This window comes from Dunckerocampus dactyliophorus, chromosome 2, assembly GCF_027744805.1.
Source record: "Dunckerocampus dactyliophorus isolate RoL2022-P2 chromosome 2, RoL_Ddac_1.1, whole genome shotgun sequence".
NCBI lineage: Eukaryota > Metazoa > Chordata > Actinopteri > Syngnathiformes > Syngnathidae > Dunckerocampus > Dunckerocampus dactyliophorus.
Window position 1 is genome coordinate 39,079,527 of NC_072820.1, and position 20,195 is coordinate 39,099,721.

At 42.2% G+C, this 20,195-nt stretch overlaps 2 protein-coding genes across 2 annotated transcripts; one reads left to right on the forward strand and one right to left on the reverse strand.

The window, feature by feature from the left end:
* Positions 1–300: 300 nt before the first annotated feature.
* On the reverse strand, positions 301–4,519 carry atpaf2 (ATP synthase mitochondrial F1 complex assembly factor 2). Its single transcript, XM_054768466.1, has 8 exons — positions 4,111–4,519; positions 3,982–4,026; positions 3,013–3,161; positions 2,783–2,880; positions 2,527–2,607; positions 2,216–2,328; positions 1,962–2,077; positions 301–885 (listed from the first exon to the last, which is right to left on the reverse strand). The coding sequence occupies exons 1-8, from the start codon at positions 4,238–4,240 to the stop codon at positions 748–750; spliced, it is 870 nt and encodes a 289-aa protein (XP_054624441.1). The 5' UTR covers positions 4,241–4,519; the 3' UTR covers positions 301–747.
* A 136-nt stretch (positions 4,520–4,655) lies between these two features.
* On the forward strand, positions 4,656–13,714 carry LOC129177384 (glucose-induced degradation protein 4 homolog). Its single transcript, XM_054768467.1, has 6 exons — positions 4,656–5,054; positions 5,356–5,415; positions 8,027–8,134; positions 10,809–10,910; positions 10,980–11,110; positions 12,398–13,714. The coding sequence occupies exons 1-6, from the start codon at positions 4,863–4,865 to the stop codon at positions 12,459–12,461; spliced, it is 657 nt and encodes a 218-aa protein (XP_054624442.1). The 5' UTR covers positions 4,656–4,862; the 3' UTR covers positions 12,462–13,714.
* Positions 13,715–20,195: the final 6,481 nt, after the last annotated feature.

A 20,195-nucleotide genomic window follows, 5' to 3' on the forward strand; every position in this document is an offset into this window, starting at 1 on the left:
CATAGCCGTGTGATTGGTGGACAAATCCTGACCTTTTGTCTAATTGGTCAGCCAAGACGTCAGTCATTGGGGGCTGAGCGATTGTAAATAAAAGGCTTCAAAGGTTGTGACAATAAATCTCATTTTGTTTTATCAGTGTCGCTTGTTCCGATTTTAATAAGGCTGTATACACTGTGCAAGTGCTGTATAATTTGGTGTTGAAATGTCAATTCAACAGCTGTGCAATGTTGCCTGAGCTTTACAATACAGTATAGCATCACCACTGTAATTTGTATGTATGCAAGTATAAATAATATAACTGCACATTTGACAGTATTTAATCAAGAGCACAAAAGGTATAACATGTAGCAGTGTTGCAACTGACCACTTCAAGAAGTTTGTGGAGCCTTCATACATAGGAAGTGTGAGGCAAAGATACATATAACAAATTGTATCAGAAACAAAGTAGCAGACAAAGTAAACTGTAATGTCATGAAATGTAACCATTTGCATCCATTCACTTCATGTAGTGTCCAGAAGATCCCTAGTGACTGAGAACAAACTGGATACTCACACTTGGCAGTAGTTGCATCAACACAGCAACCCCCCCCCCACCCAAAAAAAAAAAACAAAAACAAGTAAATGTGTTTTGATGACAACAGGCAAAAGACACAGCCAATAAAAGACAATCAAATATTCTATATCTGAGTCATGCACCGTAAAGGGTTTTCAGTTTGGCTTGATGCTTGCACATTTACACTCATCCCTTCAGTCCTGCAGAAGTTTGTGTTTGACGCTTAAACTCTCAGAGGAGAGGTGCACAAACAGAGCACCCGCAGCGGTGCGTGCCCTCAGCTCATACATGTCATAGTCGTGAGCCCACTCCACATTTCCCCAGCGCTGAATCTGTGAAGGGAGCGACAGAAGACTGCTAATTTAAGGGAACAATATATTCTTTACAATTTATGTTATTGCTTTTGTCCAAAAAGGCAAGGCTGAGAAATGTCATTCATAATATTGCAGTGTCATCGTACGCCAACCACAGGAGGGCGCTGTTTGATCTAGGATAGTGGTGTCCAAATCATAGAACTAAAATTAAAAGAAACAGCCCAAAATGGGAAAAAAAATAAAAGCAAAACGGCACAATGTAAAGAAATATGGCTGAAATTGTTCTACTAATAACACAAAGCTTTTGTCTTTAAATGTGGATATCACATTTTTTTAGCCATATTATAAAATAAAAAAATACAGTTTCCACCAGATGTATTGGAACAGTGAGGTAAATTCCTTTATGTTTGCTGTAGACTGAAAACATTTGGACGAATCAAAAGATGAATATAAGACCAGAGAAAGATTTCAGCTCTGATTTCCAGGTATTTAGCTCTGGATTGGATGTACAACTTCGAAGATAGCACCTTTTGTTTCAACCCACTCATTTTTCTTGTGAGCAGAAGCATTGGAACATGTGACTAACAGGTGTGTTTTGTTGCCCCGGTGTGTCCTATTACATTACTTATTTAATCAATAAATAGCACTGACTGCTGAAAGCGCAGTTTGAGATTGGGTAGGATAGGATTTGCCTGTGCATTTAGAGGCGAAAACAACATGAAAACCAGAGAGCTGTCTGTGTGAAAATCAAGCACTTGCGTATCTGAGAGAAGACGGAAAATCAATCAGAACCGTTGCATAAAAATTGTCCATAGCCGCCAAATGGTGATACTCATTTTGAATGTCCTGAAGAAGACAGAAATCACTTGTGTACTACATAACAGACAGCGAACAGGTAGATCAAGGAAAGCATCAGCAAGTGATGCCAAAAATTACAGAGACGAGCCTCAAAAATTCTGAGACAAAGGTTTTATGGACTTATACATTTTTGAGGCTGAGCTCTGTATTCTAGCCGGGTCTTGGTATTCTTTTTGATAATCAGTGGTTTGCATCTGTTAATGAATAAAATTTAAAAAACACATCCTGTGTCCTACCTGGTATTCCTCCTCTAGCCTTGACAACAGCACAGCCTGTTCTACACTTAAGTGTCTGTCAATCATCCCAAATGACAACACAACAGACTTCAACTGGGTGATCACGTACTCAAATCCTGCAAGGGAGAATACAGATTAATACAGAGCCTTTCTTCTGTGCCACAACAGCAGCAAAATGACAGTCTCAGTAATTTCTACCACAAACTAGTTTATCCATACAATCCTCATGTTTCGCTTGTTTGCACATGTGTTACCTGTCAGTGACCAAAAGTTGTAGGATTTGAGATGCTGGCGGAACGTGTCTTTGGTTGCCTCAGGGATCTCAGGGCCCATAATACTAGATGAGGAGCCGATAATGACGTTATATCTGCAATTGACACACAATTAAATAGATAAACATATGGAAAGTCATTTACTATATTCATATATGCGTAGACACTATATAAAAAAAATATCATCAGTCTATTTAGCTGGAAGTTGAAGTATTCTACACCGCTGCAATAACAAACCTATTGTTACAATAAATCATTACTCTGACCGTGTCAAACAAAAGCCAGTCTGCTACCTGTCTTCAATCCAGTGCAGTACAGGATCCCACTCATTCTTCTGTAGTTCAACCAAACCATAAGGCTCGTCTACTCTGTAACTACACCAAACAACATTTTTTAAATGCTTATGACAGTTTGTTATATACGTGTTCAAAAATAGAATGGATTTGGAGATCCAATCATCAGACTTTACAGGGTATCATTCCACAATAGCCATATATACATTGTTAGAAACTAAATGTATGTTTGCTAAGGTTTGAGTGACGCACTTACCAAACAGTGTCAGTCTCCAGAAACTTTAAAGCAGCACTAATCATTTGGTCCTCGTTGCGTTGTGTAGGATTGTCCAAAGCAGTGTTGCAAAGTGTAGTCTGCAAGGAAAAAAGCAAGCAAACAAGCAAATGCACTGAAATGTAATTTTAGCTTTGGGGCACAGTATCACCACTAATATTGTATACATCTTTGACATGTACTTCTTGTAGTAATCTAGTCAAAAGTCATACCAAGTGCATTGTATAGAACTTCAGTGTGTCTTTTTGAGCATCCCATTCAGTTGCCACGGCGATGGCGAGGGCTTCATTTGGCACTGTGAAAAGCTTCCCCCCAGGAGTTTTCAGCTTCCTTCGGTCTAAGTTGATCTCAAATAAACCTCCTAAAGGAGACAATTCAAAAACAGAAGTAGTTCAGTTGTACCAATATTTTTTTTTTTTTTTTTCGGAGCATAGCATGACGGCTGGGGGAAACTCACAGCAACATCCAAATGCTCCAAACAAAGAAAATGATCCAAAACCAAAAACAGACAAGCACCATAAAACAAATGCAAAGGGGATATGGTGCTAATTAAAAATGCTGCAATCACATAAACACTGCAAGATCAAAAACAAATACAAAAGAAAAATGCTGCAAATAGCAAAAACACACAAACCCCCAAAACTCCCGGTACATGAGAAAAATGCTGCAAGTTCACAGAACAAAGCGGAAGTTTGCTAGGCTACAAGGGAAGCCAGACCTGAGGGATGTCAGTTTTTAAACATATGAGGGGGATGCCCAAAAGAAAGTTGGCTGACTTTTGAAGAGGCAAAATGATAAGGTTATTTAGGTCTTTGTTAAACACTTGGCCTTATTGGTCTCATTCTAATGTGAAATGCATAATATTACAGACAAGTGCTTAAAAAAGACATAAAGACAAATGTAAGTTTTCGTTTCGCCTTTTCATGAGTCTTCCGTTTTAATCTCTGAACTTGCAGGGTTTCTCTCATGCAGTTGTTTGTAAAGTTTGTGTTTGTGTTTGTTTTGGGCATTTGCTGCTTTTTGCATTTTTTTTTTTTTATCTTGCAGCTTTTGTGATTGTAGCATTTTTAACATGCAGCATTTTCCCGTTGCATCTGGCGTTTGTGTGGTTTTGGATAATTTATGGACGTTGCTGCGCGTTTGCCCCTGATGGCCACCGTAATGTAGACATTTACACATACCTTCACCTTGGGCAATACTGACATCCTGATAAAATCGTTTTCTTTCTGGAGGCAAACAAAAATAGCTCTTTTAACTCTTGTAGCAGAGCATAAGAAAATGATAACTTACCTGTACTAATGTTTACTTACCTGCTGCAGCTGATGATGACTGTTTAAATGCATGTTTGAAGGGCTGACGATTCTTTTGCATTTTACAGAGTGACAGGGCATTTCCAAACCGATTTTGGAGTCTTGCAAAACTTTGAAACATCGCAGCCATTATATGTAAACGGTATGTCTAGGAAAAGCTAAGTTAGCTAAACAAGACCGAAACGCAAGGGTATGTTTCTGTCCAACTGTCCTAGGTAAACAAACGCCGCATTGTTGGTGTGCATTTCGCATTGGAATTACACAAATACGGTAGCAGTTAAATGAATAATTGCGTACTGTTTCTACCTACAAGCTATAATTTCATATAGCAATTTTTCGACCCTAGTGTTCAAAAGCACGCGTGTGACCTTCTGCAACTGTTAGGCAGCGTTGGAACGGGAACGTTGGTAGGGAATTGTAGTTCTACACATGGTTCTGTGCCTCGCTTATAAAACATAAAAAACTACACACTACAACCTACCAATTTAAACCAATGAAAATCCGGTATCTTAGCACGTTTTATTGCATTAGCCAATGAGAGGCGCGAATGCCTTACCTTCGTCGTTGCGTCGAAGTCCACTTACTTTCCTGGGAGCTCGGTCCCTAGCATACTCCAACGCTAAGGTTTCAAGGGGAATTTGGAAGCTGGAGGGCTGCTTCAGCCACCACAGCGCTTTTTTGTGGACGCCGGAAGAGTCTATCACTCAGACGGCCATTAACCAGTTTGGTGCCCAGTCAGCGAAGCGGGAGCCATGCCTGTCCCCGCTGGATACATTAGCGACTCCCATTGCGCGGCCTTCGCGTCCTCGGCCTCACTTATCCCTCCGCCCCCGATCAACACCCAGCAACCCGGTGTTGTCACCTCGCTGTTGTACAGCGGCTCCAAGTTCAGAGGGCACCAAAAGAGCAAAGGGAACTCTTACGACGTGGAAGTTGTTTTACAGGTGGGTATTTGAATCAAATAATATAAGCTAACGTCAAATTTGAACTGTGGGATCGCCACCGGTAAGCTGTCAAACAGGGGGTGTGATGATTGACAGCTGGGAATCAATGAGCACTGGCCTAGCTGTCATTTTAGCACTGCCTGTTGCTACGCTAACAACAATTTTAAACAATAATGACACATTTCATTCATAAACACCACTTAATCTTGCATTTAGTGTCTGCACATGCATTCCCGATGAACTCCCTTCGTACGTAACTGTATGTTTATGAGTGTCATGTTTCTTTTCTTTTTCTTTTCAGCACGTCACCATGGAGGACTCTTACTTGTGTGGTTACCTGAAAATAAAAGGACTCACTGAGGTGAGAGAGGCACTTATTTTTATTATATATATATACATTGCACTGTATTGCACAGAAAGTCATTGAGAGGGTTAGATGCTCTGAAGCCATCGCCTAATCAACAGTCTATAAGCATAAGAGTGGAGGTACTGCTTGATCATTAATAATCAGTTAATTGCATTACATTAGCAATGCTGTATTAGTTATAGCTAGCAATCTTGTTATTTTGTGAACACTACGTCGTTGCTAAAGTGGTATTACATTCATTGGCTACAGCTACCTAGGCAACCTGAAGGCAAAATATAAACAGCTCCATGACACAGTGCAGTTAGTCACCTCTGCAAACATCAACCTCAATATCAAACATATTATTAACCTCCTGAGACACAGAGAAGTAAAAGTTACATATATTTGCATTAAATAATTATCTTGGGTGAAACCATTGTCCCACATACTTTATATGTCAGAAAATGTTTATTTTGTATGCAATGTCCATTGTCTGACTGGCGACCAGTCCAGGGTGTACCCCGCCTTTTGCCGAAAGTCAGCTGGGATAGGCTCCAGCTTACCCCTGCGACCCTTATGAGGACAAGCGGCATAGAAAATGGATGGATGGATCTCCATTGTCAATGTCCATGTCCTGAGAAAATGGATGGATGGATCTCCATTGTCAATGTCCATGTCCAGAGAAAATGGATGGATGGATCTCCATTGTCAATGTCCATGTGCAGAGGAATTTTTACACAACAAAAAAAAGGCATTTTTACAAAACAAACTGAAACTATTTATTAGGTTATAACTCTAGTTGCCTTCATTTGTATACTCCCAATATTGCAGTTTTATTACTATTGGACAACAATAAGCAAAAAACAAAATTTTGTAAATTTCCTGCAACACCTTTTAGTCATATTATGATTTATACTGCAAGAATGAGTTTCTTTTTGGTTACACACATACAATACAATAATTTGTTGCATCAATCGCAATCATCATTTTACAGTATATGATAGAGGTAGTATTAGTAAATCCTCCTGTCTGCCAAAGGATGTGGGAGAATGTGTTGCTTTCAGTATCTTAAAAAATGACTGTACTGAATGTTACCAAAACCATGTCAAACTAAACTCAATTTCTACCTTTTAAAAATACAATAACTTGATACAATCAGGGGTAGAAATTGCCAAAATCCAGTGGAAGCAATTTGTTGCTTGTAGATTTTAACTTTACAAGCAAATTGCTCATCTAAGAAGCAATTTTCAGGCAAAAAAAATTGTCAATTTTTTCCAATGTTTTTTCATCAGCCCTTTCAAAGCCGTCTTCAGTTGGAGTTGGTTTCTGGTTTGCTTCCAAATATTTGGCGTGCCTGGTTGCTAACGACCGTTGGTGAAGTGTTGATTTAATGTGTTGCTGTATTGCCTCCTTTTTCACCTTGTTGCTACCAGTAACAAGAGCTGACTCACGATCTGAACCAGTACCATGTTCCTTGCACACCTCACACCAAATTTCGTAAACACAATTGTCGTCCTTGACTTTATAACCAATGTCCGTGTTCAATTCTTTCATCCACTTCCGAACTGTTTTTAACGAGCTAGTTATGGCGACATGAGATGCACCAGGTCTCGGTGGCAGCTGTCGTCCATCACTCACCGTCGGCGTCATTGGCGTCCAGGAACTGTCACTGGTGCCTGTGGAGGGGCCTGCTGAGGTTGAGGCCAACTGAGAAACCGCAGGCTTATCCAAGACATCGGCCGTTGTTTTTTGTTTTTTTGGAGGGTTGTTATTGTTATTGTTGTCCCGCTCCGAGTGACATGAGTCCGCCTTGGCAAAATACTTAGTAATCATCGTGTTCAGTCTGCAGATCGCCAGCTAAAACAGCAGCAGGACCACCATATTTGTTTCTAACAGCAACAGACGATCTGCTGCAACACAGATCGTGATTGGATGGGAATATGTCTCACGACCAATCAGAGATCTGCTTTCATACGCACCATGGCCATAATACCGTACTTTCCAGTGCAATTTGGTTTTCGCAAATTATATTGCGCCCTTATTCCCGTGACCGAACTGACCCGATCAAATGCAAAATAAATCGTCTTAGATGGAAAATCTGCACGATTTTGACAGTTTTTGCACGCATTTAGCGTCTTGCGTCAGGTTAATTTCAGTCCATGACAATTAGTAACATACATCTGTTGTGGCCATCAAACATGCTGGTCGGTATGGCAGCCATTTTGGGAAGACAGACACTTCTATTTCATTGAACAAATCCAACAAATCACTTATCAGTGAAAACCCCAGGATGTGGTCTCCACAGCACAACAGCTTTTATTCTTGTCGAGTGCTTTGCATTTGAAATAAGGCTGTGAAATGCTTGTCCTTTATAGACAAACGACAAAAATGCATTGCCGGGTCTCAGGCGGTTAACAGTCTTGACAGTGCCATTTAAAATCGTGCCTTGTTAATGCAGACAACAGATCTTGTATTAGGTCCTATCGGACTGTGGATTTGTACTACTCTGTGTGTGTTTTGTTGTTCTAAAATGGGCCACATTTAAAATGAAAACCCATCACAGTATGATCAAGAGAAAAACTCACATGCAGGTTAATTACTTTGTGTCTTCTGGTCATTCTTGCAGGAATACCCAACTCTAACTACGTTTTTTGCTGGTGAAATTATCAGCAGAAAACGGCCATTTCTTACCAGGAAGTGGGATGCAGATGAGGATGTGGATCGTAAACACTGGGTAAGGTGGCAACTGTATTGATCAATTTTGCCAAGGCCGCTTATTATAAGCAACTTTGGGCTTGTTTCTCTCTAAAACCGCTTACAGATCTCATGAATCATGGTTTCTTTTAGGCTTGATTTTAAACATGTCATTGCTTATTTGGTTTTTTAAAGTGTTTAATGTGCTTATTTGGGCTTGCTTTTCTGCACTGAATCCTGAATTCCCCCTCATTATCTCCCTGATTCCTACAATAAAGCAAAACAAGAGTGTGGTCGGTAGTTCGTCCTGTCCACACCATGTTTCCTGGTTATCGTGCTTATCCGAGTCGACTGGGCACTCCCCCAAACACACACGGCGCATGCACAATAGAGATAGGATTTACGCCTCTTTGAAGGGAGACGCTTCTCAAGGAACCCTGAAAAAGACTGGCTGTTTGGTATACAGTAATTCCTTGTTTATCACGGTTAAGTGGTTCCACACCTGGCCGTGATTGAGTCGTTATTTAGAAGTCAAATATTTTTGTAGTTGGAGCATAGAAAAGCAAAACAAGGTCACCCTTGTAAATGACATCTTGAGCTCAATGGGATTTATCCGGTTAAATAAAGGTTAAATAAAATAAAAAGGAAAATCTGTTCTGAATTTCTAAATAAGGTTTGTAATATTGTTAGAGGTATCTAGACATGAACTAACACGTCGCTAGGGCGGCAACTAATTATTATTTTAATAATAATAACCAATCGGTCGGTTATTTTTTCGATTGCCTTTGCGTCCACCTGTATAGAACGGCCACCTGCCTATAGCGGCCCCTGAAAAATCCCCCGCAGCAAATTTACGTGTTATAGACCCTGTGTATAGCAGTCACCTTGCTAACGCGGCCAGCAGCCACCCATTTTGTATCCCTTGGTCAATATCTGACCGCATATAGCGGCCAAACTACCGACTCAAGTAGAAGCTTCTTGCACGAAAAAGTTTCGTTTTTTAATCAATGAAGCCATCGTGTGTAGACTTTAATTACTGAGTCCTAGCTCAGTCACAATCATTCACAAGATCCACACAAACTGTCAGTTGTTCCACATAAAAAAGCCGTCTTCTTTGGAGCTTGCTACTAAAGTGACACCGTTTATTTCCTGGTCAAACATGTAACTTTAAGAGCATTTGCACCAAAACATTACCGCAAGTATGCTGGGAACAGGACGTGCTCCGAGCGACGGTACAATACAATACAATACTGCATGCATGCTAAACACGCTAGCGTGCATGCTATCATATGTTTTTAAAAAGTAAACGGGAGCAAAACTGAGTTCGGTTGTACTTAATTGAAGTATTTTAGAATGTACTCACGTTATTTTTGATCAATCCTCATTCACAAATCCATCAAAGTCCTCATCTTCTGTATTCGACACAAAAAAAGCCGTCTTCTTTGGAGCTTGCTACTACAGTGACACCGTTTATTTCCTGGTGTGAGACAATGTGCACTGGTCAATACTGTAATGCCCCTTGTTGTGGGGAAGGAGAGACTCATGTTGTCGATGCACTTTAATCGCTTTATTGACAGCGGAGAACACTGCAGGACTTTACATCCACACACTTCCCAACTCTCTCTTGACACTCCCAGTTAGCACTCAGCCTAGCTCTCCTGCTCGTGACGTTGCACCGTCACTTCCTGATGAACTAAAGCTGTAAGACACTCTGCCGTACAGGTATATATAGCCCACGAGTGAGAGAGGGCGCTATTGAGCCATTATTCCATCCACTGTTAAAACAAGTGGGATCACAACAAGTAAACCTGTTACATACACACAAACGTGTACAGTAGCTTGCAATTGAAATTTGTTCAAAATAATAATAAACACATTTGAAACAAGAAACATTTACTGTAATAATGTTTTAAATGTAAAGATTATATTAAAACTTTTTTTTATTAAAACAAAAATTTTTTTCAAAAAAGTTTAAGATCAGCCAACCAAATCCAAATTCAAAAACAAAATATTAAAAGCAAACATAACAAAAGACAATACTAGCACAGCTTTGTTCTGTGGGTGGTGGAGAATAACAAGCCTAGTAGGTCTTTACAACTTTTATCCGCAGTCCCACAGTGCCCTCTACTGGTCAACATTCAAAATGGCCGCCAACCTGTCTATAGAGGCCACCTGTCTATAGGGGCCACTTTTGCAGTCTCCCTCTAGTGGCCGCTATAGACAAGTTTGACTATATATATAAATGTATGTGTATATATGTATATGCAAAACTGTATTGCGAGGGAACGTAAAACAGGTTTGTATTATCTCGCAAAGGTTTTGCGAGGGAATGCAAAAGTTCCCATCATGTTTTTTTTTCTCCATGTCCCCTCTGGGGCTCCGTACTTCTGGAGCCTGTCACACATCAATTACCGTTAAAACAATTAAGTTATTCAAATAATTGAATTTATTCAATGGTTTTATGTTAACTGTGTTTATTATAATTTTGCTGTTGCTTATGCATAATGCAATAATAAATATATACATATATATTTATACCCATAACGAGCATAACCCATAACTTTTTTTCATCGGTTGTCTGTTGGGCTTGTTTTCATAGAGGTGGTTGCTTGTTTCTCTCGTGGCATCTGGCAATGCTGGCGTTGATCTCTTAAGATGTCAAATGAAGATGTTGGTTCACTGTTAATCTGCAATGTTTTACTGTGTGTGACCAGGGCAAGTTCCAAGCCTTCTACCAGTATGCAAAGACTTTCAACTCGGATGATTTTGACTATGAGGACCTTAAAAATTCTGACTATATTTTCATGAGGTGGAAGGTAAGACATTGTTGTACAGTTTTGCTTGAGCTGGACACAAAACTGCAGCATATAATTTCTTCTTATTAGGAACAGTTCCTGGTCCCGGACCACACAATCAAAGACATCAGCGGCGCTTCCTTTGCTGGATTTTACTACATTTGCTTCCAGAAATCCACAGCAACAATTGAGGGCTACTACTACCACAGGAGCTCAGAATGGTAACTGCAGCAGATGATTACTTGATTTATATTCTTGTTTGTTCCAGTAGAGCTGGCCATAGTCAGGATGACAGATGCAGTTTTATTTCAGGGTCTGCTTAGTAACAGCAAATATGCTCACAGGATCCTCCAACATGACCTTTATTTTTTAAGGCGTGGTATTTAATTTACAAGATTACGAGCTCTTCCATTTTTAATGCAGTGTCATTTTTAGTTCCTTCTTTCCCATTCCCCCTTTCAACAAACACTTTGCAAGTGCCACCCAAGTGAGCTTGCTGAAGCGGAACATTAAATCCAAAGTAGGGAATTATTAACAGACCCCAAAACTTGCTGATGTCATACATCAACAGCAACACATATTCAGGTCTTGTTTGTTCTGTCTGGCATGACGGTTGATAGAGGAATGTCACATGGAGCATCCAAGCAGTACACCTCAGCATTAAATATGCCCATGTGGTTTATTAGCATCAAGCAACACGCACACAGTGTTCACACACTATGAGCAAGCTTTTTCAGTGTTATAAGACAAGGTTGGCTGCATTCTACGTTGTTGTCACATATTTGTCCACGTATTGAGGATTGTCAAAGATGAATTAAATCACAGTTTGACTGAATTGGAAGCCATAAGCAACTCATTTTGGAGTAGGAACCCCTGATCCGGGTTATGTTTTCATAAAAATACAGTACCTACAAACATAAACAAGACACGTTCCAATGCTGCATGCTGAAATTATCATTAAATAAGAATTACAAATTGTTTGAATCCTCTTTCCTTCTAAATTGACTGTATTATATTTAAACATGGAATTCCCATTCTCTGTCTGCCACTCAACAAACCGCTGTGTGTCTATCGCGTTGGGGCTTTGTTCAGGCACTCAATTTTGTAGAATGATACAGTACAGGGCAAACGGGCCAGTTTGTTTTTTGTTGAAAGCCGAGGCGAAAAAAAAAATCATACAAAAATTTGGGGCGTATGAAAACTAATATAAATTTTTCCACAAATAAATATTCATACTTTGTAGGCAATGTAGCAATGACGTCTACCACAACATGCGGTGGTATCAGTCGTACTAAATGTAATTAAAGAGGGCATTTTATTTATTCAATTGAACAACGCACCATGCGATTCATTGGGACACGGCGTGGATTAGAGTGGACACTCTTTAATGGATTGCAGTGTTTGTATGAATATGTCATTTATTACTGCTGTAACTGTAAGCTTTAAAAGTGTATGTGAGGAAATGTATATGAACCTTGCCTGTTGTAACTTGAAGCGTCTCACCTTAGGTATCAGTCGCTAAACCTCACTCACGTCCCAGAGCACAGCGCCGCCATCTATGAGTTCCGGTGACCCTGGCTGGCATCGTGGATCTTTTGTTGGATGGGCTTAAGGCAAAGCAGAGGTCTGCGGATGCTACTGAGACCAGGAAAAGACAATTTGGGATTTTTGAAGAAGTGTCAAGCATACACAACATGCTCATCTTTGGGATGGACAGAGTGTGGATCAGCGGATGCGAGAGGACACTTGAATGTATGTCTATTGGATGAGGTAAAAAAACAAACAAAAAATCCCCAGGCAATGCAGTTCTGCTCCCTGGCTAAGCGTGGACAGTCAGAACCAGCTTCAGAGCCCTGGTGTGGTTCTTACCCGTCATTTGTGTATTTTTCAAGAAAATACTTGGCACCCTTCCTGAAGACACTTTATAGGCGAAGTTGGGAAGCCAAGTGCATCAAAATATTTGACCAGGGTTGGACAGTGGCTCCTAGGAGGAGTCTGAGAGAAAGAACTCTTCAGGTTTTAGGAATGGAGCTTTAATCAGCCCATAAGCTGTACATGACAGTATAAACAGTATTTTGTTGAAGTTGTGGTTGTTTGCCTGCCAAGAGGATATTTTTGTGATTCTACTCTAAAAGATGGACACTCAGCGACACTTTTAAGGCTCCCAAGTGGGTGACACACAAAGCAAGTTCCCCTTCCTCCCCTCGTGTCCATCAAATTTGCTTTTTAATCACATGTGGTGTTCCATTGTTACTTTTGCACAAAGATGGACAACACGTTACTAACACTTGCTCACATACTTAGGTACACAAGCTCAAAGCTGAATGGAGAAAAAGCTTTTTATCTACTCAATAAGGTTTGACTGCTTGGAGTGATGAGAGACAAATCAGTCATTATAGTAAGTATTATAACAGAGTATTTTTTACGCAGATCTGCACTGCATTAAACAAAGAGCTTTTATGTGTCCTTTTTAAATTATAGACCCCCTTTTCCTTACATTGAGGTCTCTTTGACTATGCAACATGTTCAACATAGCACTCTCCAAACATCAAACCTCCATTTGCAGAGATTTTATTCTTGCCCTTTCCCTCTTTCCCTAGAGTATATGAAACAAACACCTTATCTTCATTAAAAGGAAATATTTTTGTTAAATTCCCTGTGAAGTCTTTTCCTAATGGTCTTCCCTTGTCATGTGACTGTGCCATGTTTTTAAAAGTTTATCAAGAGTTGTACTATAACAGATCAGGAGATGTATTTGCTTGAGATAAAGTCTGAGTTGGATTGACAGACTGTTGAATGACCTGTGGATTTGAAAAGAGAAATCATATCCAATCAAACCTGCTTGTCTGTTTCTCTGTTATTACGCTTCAGCAACCTTTTTTGTCACCTTTGCTGCCCTCTAGTGGCAGGAAACGTTCCGTGCGGTCTTTATGCACCCAAATACACGTGCATTTCAATAAATTGGAATATATTGGTAAATTGGATTTCGACTAAGAGACCAAATAATGCCCAGGAATATTTTGCAATTAATTTGCTGATTAGCACACAATCCAATATTTTACAAGATTGAACTTTTGGACAATTTTTCCTATTTCTTTCCTATTTATTTGGGGATTTTATTAGCTCTGGGCTATAATCATAAAATTATTACACTATTAATATGAATTAGTATTGTCACTAGAACGTATTAAATATAAGAGTTTACCTTTTTTAATTGGTAAAGTCCAGAAAAAATGAACTTTTTGTACATTGTAATTTATTGAGATGTACGTATAGGACATATAAAATTAAAACTCACAAGTGTGTTTGTACAGTGTTAATGCTACAACTATTGGCTAGATTTCTGTATATGACACATTCTCTGAACCTGCTGACTAAAAACCATGGAAGTCAAAATGTAAAGTTGAGGTGCACTCAAAACGTGCTTATTTTTTGCGTTGTTCAATCACCACCACAGCGTAAAAGAACATGTAAAAAGATAACTGTACAATATTGAGTTCAGGAAAAATAGTGGCAAATAAGACCTTGCACTCACAAAACATTCGTCAGTGATAACAATCGTGATGATTGGACAGCACATGATTTTTTTTTAGATATCGATACATAATTTACTTAACGTTCTAATCATGTGAGTAATTTGGCCCCATAACTATAGCCTTGCTTCTTGCTTTGCAGCTGTTGTGTGTTAGAAGCAAAATGGAAGGCATTCGAGGTCTTCCCATACTAATTAACGCACGTGACGGCGGAGGACAGGAAAGGTAACAATTGTTATCGTTCCTATGCTTCGTCAATATTATCTGTGCAGCAGAAATTGTGTGCATATTTTTCAGAGAGCACACCAATAACAACTTCCACCGCAAATCATCTTATAGGATGCAATTACAGTTAATATACAGTTAAGAGCCACTGAATAAAACCATGATACTCCTGTAAGTTTTTGTGTGCCCCCCACCTCCCATATCCAGGATGAAATCATCAATCAAGAAAAGACCAAACGTTATCCAAGGTTAACATTATCATCACTATACCTCGATAATGTAATGCATTTCCATGAATTTCCATTTCACCTGCGACTAACAATTTTCTAATATACTTTACATAGAAAAGAAGATCCTTGTAAAGATCTTTGCAGTTTCGGAGAGTGTGATGTATACATGAGATCGTTATGCATGTAAGAAGTACAGTACTTTTTGTGGCAGACAGTGGTCGGCGGGAGATTCCTCCCAACTTGACAGTAGATAACAATCAATGTCATGTGGCTGTGTGAAAATAGAGTTCAAATTCAAAAATTCTGTTTTAAAATTTAGATTCAGATAAGAAAAAAGTTTTTAATTATTTTTTTTCAATACATCCCATTCATTCAAAGTCGGTAATCGTATAGGTAAAATGTACTGCATACATGTACCACTGTTAAAACCCCTCCACAATCTTTTACCTTTATGTCTGTATACTTCATTGATAATGTTTTTTCGGCAAGCTCTGAGATGTCTCCTTGAACGCACCATAGTTGCTGAGAGATGCAAAAGTGAAACTACTGCACCGTGACTGGATTCCATGTGTTCATGGACTATCTTACATTATCATTCATTATTGGTGAGTACGCTTACGTTTGATACTTTAAAATGCATTTAATAAGTGCGTGAGGAAAATTGAAGAAAGATGGGGGAGGGTTCTGGAGCCGAATCTAATCTAAAAATTACAACGGTCACGCTTATTGCAAATGTTGATCCAAAATTGGAGCAGAAAGTCAGTGTCAAGCTAGCAGGCATCTCAATTACTCCTTTTTCGTAACCCCTGCAAAAAGTGGGGATCTACTGTTCCATTCCATTTTCCTCCGCTCATCCGGGTCCGGGTCGTGGGGGCAGCAGTCTCAGTAGGGAAGCCCAGACTTCCCGGTCCCCGACCACCTCCTCCAGCTCCACCGGGAGGACACCAAGGCGTTCCCAGGCCAGCTGTGAGACATAATCCCTCCAGCGTGTCCTAGGTCTTCCCCCGGGCCTTCTCCCGGCTGGGCATGCCCGAAACACCTCACCAGGGAGGCGTCCGGGAGGCATCCGGACTAGAAGGGCTAAGCTACGTGCTCGTTCGACTGCATTTGTCATGGGCACCGCTGATGACTACAAAAAGGCCAGATATGACCTGAGGAGGTCCATACGAGAGGCCAAAAGACAGTACAGACAGAAGCTGGAGGGCTACTATTCCACCTCAGACCCTCGGCGCATGTGGGCGGGGCTCCAGCACATCACAGACTATCGACAGCAGAGTAGCGTAGCCACGTCCAGCCAAACCACACTTCCAGATGAGCTGAATGAGTTCTATGCCCGCTTTGACACCCAAACTCCTGATGAGCAGAGAGGGTGGCTGAACCTGGGGAGCACACAGGACGCACCTCTCATGGTGACATCAGCTGATGTGCGCAGGGTTCTAAACAAAACAAACCCACGAAAAGCAGCAGGCCCAGACAACATCTCAGGACGTGCACTTCGGGTTTGCTCATCAGAGCTAGCTGATGTGCTTGCTGACATATTTAACCTGTCGCTTGCACAAGCATCTGTACCGACCTGCTTTAAGTCCACCACCATAGTGCCCGTACCCAAGAAGAGCAACGTGACCTGCTTGAATGACTATCGCCCTATAGCACTCACTCCTATTGTTATGAAGTGCTTTGAAAGAATAGTCATGACCCACATCAAAAAGAGCATCCCGGCGGCAACTGTGGACCCTCTACAGTTTGCATATCGCCAGAACCGGTCCACGGATGATGCAGTCAACACTGCCATCCACACAGCCCTTTCTCACCTACAGGGCCAGGACACATACGTCAGAATGCTATTTATAGACTATAGCTCTGCTTTTAATACAGTCTGCCCCCACAAACTCACAAATAAGCTCCTCACACTTGGCCTGTCTCCCTCCCTCTGTAACTGGGTGTTTAACTTTCTCACAGGCAGACCCCAGTCAGTCAGAGTCCACAACCGCACATCCAGCTCAAGAATTGTGAGCACTGGGACCCCACAGGGGTGTGTGCTGAGTCCACTCCTCTACACGCTCTTCACCTACGATTGCGTGGCCTCCCAGAACAACACCAGCATCATTAAATTTGCGGATGACACTACAGTCATCGGACTGATCACTGGTGGTGTTGAAACATCATACAGAAGAGAGGTGGCGGACCTCATAGCTTGGTGTCGTGATAACAATCTCCTTCTCAATACAGATAAGACTAAAGAGATGATCATCGACCCAAGAACAAGGGAAAAGGAGCCACATAGACCCCTGTTTATTGGTGAGACTGAGGTGGAGAGGGTGAAAACCTTCAAGTTCCTTGGCACACACATCAGCGAGGACCTCACCTGGTCTCACAACACCCAACAAATTATGAAGAAGTCCCAAAGGAGACTGTACTTCCTGAGAAGACTGAGGAAATTTGGCATGTCCACCACAATCCTGAGTTGCTTCTACAGATGCACCATCGAAAGTGTCCTTACCGCCTCCATCACTGTTTGGTACGGTAACTGTACAACACGTGATAGGAAGGCACTCCAGCGGGTGATCAAGACCTCACAGAACATTGTTGGGGCAGCCCTCCCCTCACTGCAAGACATTTATACATCTAGAGTCCTACGCAGAACACACAACCTCATCAAGGACAGCACACATCCACAACACTCATTATTCACACTCCTACCGTCAGGCAGACGCTACAGGAGTTTGCAGTCCAGGACCACAAGGCTGGCAAACAGCTTTTACCCACAGGCCATCAGGCTTCTCAATGAAGCACTCAGACACGCCACACGCAACACACACTCATAGCACTTTATTTATTTATTTATTTATTTATTTGTATTATTTACTTGCATTAATGTCTCTTCTGTTGTTGCTTAATTTCTTGGTATTTATGTATATGTGTTTATGTTTCTTATGTTCTTATTCTTTCTTGTGTTTTTCTTTCTTTTCCTTGGGAGAATGAACAGAATAAGATTTTCATTGCATGGTATAACTGCTGTTTTACCATGCACATGACAATAAAACTCTCTTGAATCTCTTGAATCTCTTGAATCTAGATGCCCGAGCCACCTCAGCTGGCTCCTCTCGATGTGAAGGAGCAGCGGCTCTACTCTGAGCTCCTCCCGGATAACCGAGCTCCTCACCCTGTCTCTTAGGGTGAGTCCCGCTACCCTACGAAGAAAACTCATTTCAGCCGCTTGTATCCGCGATCTCGTTCTTTCGGTCATGACCCAAAGCTCATGACCATAGGTGAGGGTGGGAACATAGATCGAACGGTAAATTGAGAGCTTTGCCTTCCGGCTCAGCTCTCTCTTCACCACGACGGTCCGGTACAGCGACCGCATTACTGCAGATGCTGCGCCGATCCACCTATCGACCTCACGCTCCAACCTTCCCTCATTCGTGAACAAGACCCCGAGATACTTGAACTCCTCCACCTGGGGCAGGACCTCATTCCCAACCCGGAGGGAGCAATCCACCCTTTTCCGACTGAGAACCATGGCCTCGGATTTGGAGGTGCTGAGTCTCATCCGAGAAGCTTCACACTCAGATGCAAACTGTCCCAGTAAACGCTGCAGGTCACAGCCCGATGAGGCCATCAGGACCACATCGTCTGCAAATAGCAGAGATGAGATCCTAGTGCCCCCGAACTGGACTCCCTCGACACCTTGGCTGCGCCTAGAAATTCTGTCCATGAAAATTATGAACAGAATCGGTGACAAAGGGCAGCCTTGGCGGAGGCCAACGTTCACCGGAAACAGGCTTGACTTACTACTGGCAATGCGAACCAGGCTCCTGCTCCGGTTGTACAAGGACTGAATGGCACGTAGTAGCGCGCCACCAATCCCATACTCCCGGAGCACCCCCCACAGGACACCGCGAGGGACACGGTCGAATGCCTTTTCCAGGTCCACAAAGCACATGTAGACCGGTTGGGCAAACTCCCAAGTACCCTCCAGGACCCTTGCAAGGGTGTAGAGCTGGTCCAGTGTTGCGCGACCAGGACGAAAACCACATTGCACCTCCTGTAGCCGAGGTTCGATTAACGGTCGTACCCTTCTCTCCAGCACCCTGGAATAGACTTTCCCAGGGAGGCTGAGGAGTGTGATCCCCCTATAGTTGGAACACACCCTCCGGTCACCCTTCTTGAAAAGGGGAACCACCACCCCAGTCTGCCAATCCAGAGGTACTGTTCCCGACTTCCACGCAATGTTGAAGAGACATGTCAGCCAAGACAGTCCCGCAACATCCAGAGCCTTGAGGAATTCAGGGCGAAACTCGTCCACCCCCGGAGCTTTGCCACTGGGGAGCATTTTGACTACCCCAGATACCTCAGCCACGGTGATGGAACTGTCCGCGTTCGTATCCTCAGACTCTGCTTCTTCCGAAGACCAGGTTGCCTAGGCGCCCGCCCTCGACCGCCACCCAAAACGCAATGCACCGGACCCTTATGCTTGCCCCCGCAGGTGGTGGGTCTACGGGGGGGAGATCCCGTGTGGCTTCTTCGGGCTGAGCCCGGCCGGGTCCCACGGGTGAAAGCCCGACCACCAGACGCTCGCCTGCGAGCCCCTCCCCCAGGCCTGGCTGCAGGGTGAGGCCCCGGTATCCCACTTCCGGGCGAAGTGCGGTCTCTCCTTGTGTGTTTATTCATACGGGTCTTCTGAATCACTCTTGGTCTGGCCCGTCACCCAGGACCTGTTTGCCTTGGGAGACCCTACCAGGGGCATATAGCCCCAGACAACATAGCTCCTAGGATCACTCGGGCACACAAACTCCTCCACCACGATAAGGTGGTGATTCACGGAGGGGTAGTATTAGTAGTAGTAGTAGTATTAGTCTGAGTGTATGTGTGTGTATGTGTGTGTTTCTCACCTGCAGACATGTTGACTAGAAGGAAGTGGGAGGAAGCCACAACCTCCACTGAAGCAAGTTTGTTGCCAAGAATGTCACATGCGCTTTGTATCAAATATTGTCAGTGCCTGGCATAATGACACCTTTTTGCAAGTATGACTTTTCAAAAGCTTTCAATCAATCCTCCACAGTCATATTGTGCCGCAGACAGTATAGGCCCAGCAAACACTGTCTAGACACAGCATTCAATAGCGTCTGCTGTTTTATGTAACTCAGTGCTTAGAAATCCATCAGTGGACTGTAATTAATGCACAGTGCTGTACAGCATGGACAAACTTGTCGTGACAGCAATGTGAAGCAGCACTGTTTTCAGCACTGTAAACAACGATACAAATAATATAGAAAAATACATGTTTGACTGAGCAGTGCTAAAGGAGATTTAGGTGT

Coding starts and splice junctions, on each gene's coding strand:
- atpaf2 (XM_054768466.1), bottom strand. CDS start 4,240: ATGGCTGCGATGTTTCAAAGTTTTGCAAGACTCCAAAATCGGTTTGGA. Junction 2,881..3,012: donor AGTTCTATACAATGCACTTG/GTATGACTTTTG, acceptor TTTTCCTTGCAG/ACTACACTTTGCAACACTGC. Junction 2,608..2,782: donor CTGGAGACTGACACTGTTTG/GTAAGTGCGTCA, acceptor TGTTTGGTGTAG/TTACAGAGTAGACGAGCCTT.
- LOC129177384 (XM_054768467.1), top strand. CDS start 4,863: ATGCCTGTCCCCGCTGGATACATTAGCGACTCCCATTGCGCGGCCTTC. Junction 8,135..10,808: donor ATGTGGATCGTAAACACTGG/GTAAGGTGGCAA, acceptor GTGTGTGACCAG/GGCAAGTTCCAAGCCTTCTA. Junction 10,911..10,979: donor ATATTTTCATGAGGTGGAAG/GTAAGACATTGT, acceptor TCTTCTTATTAG/GAACAGTTCCTGGTCCCGGA.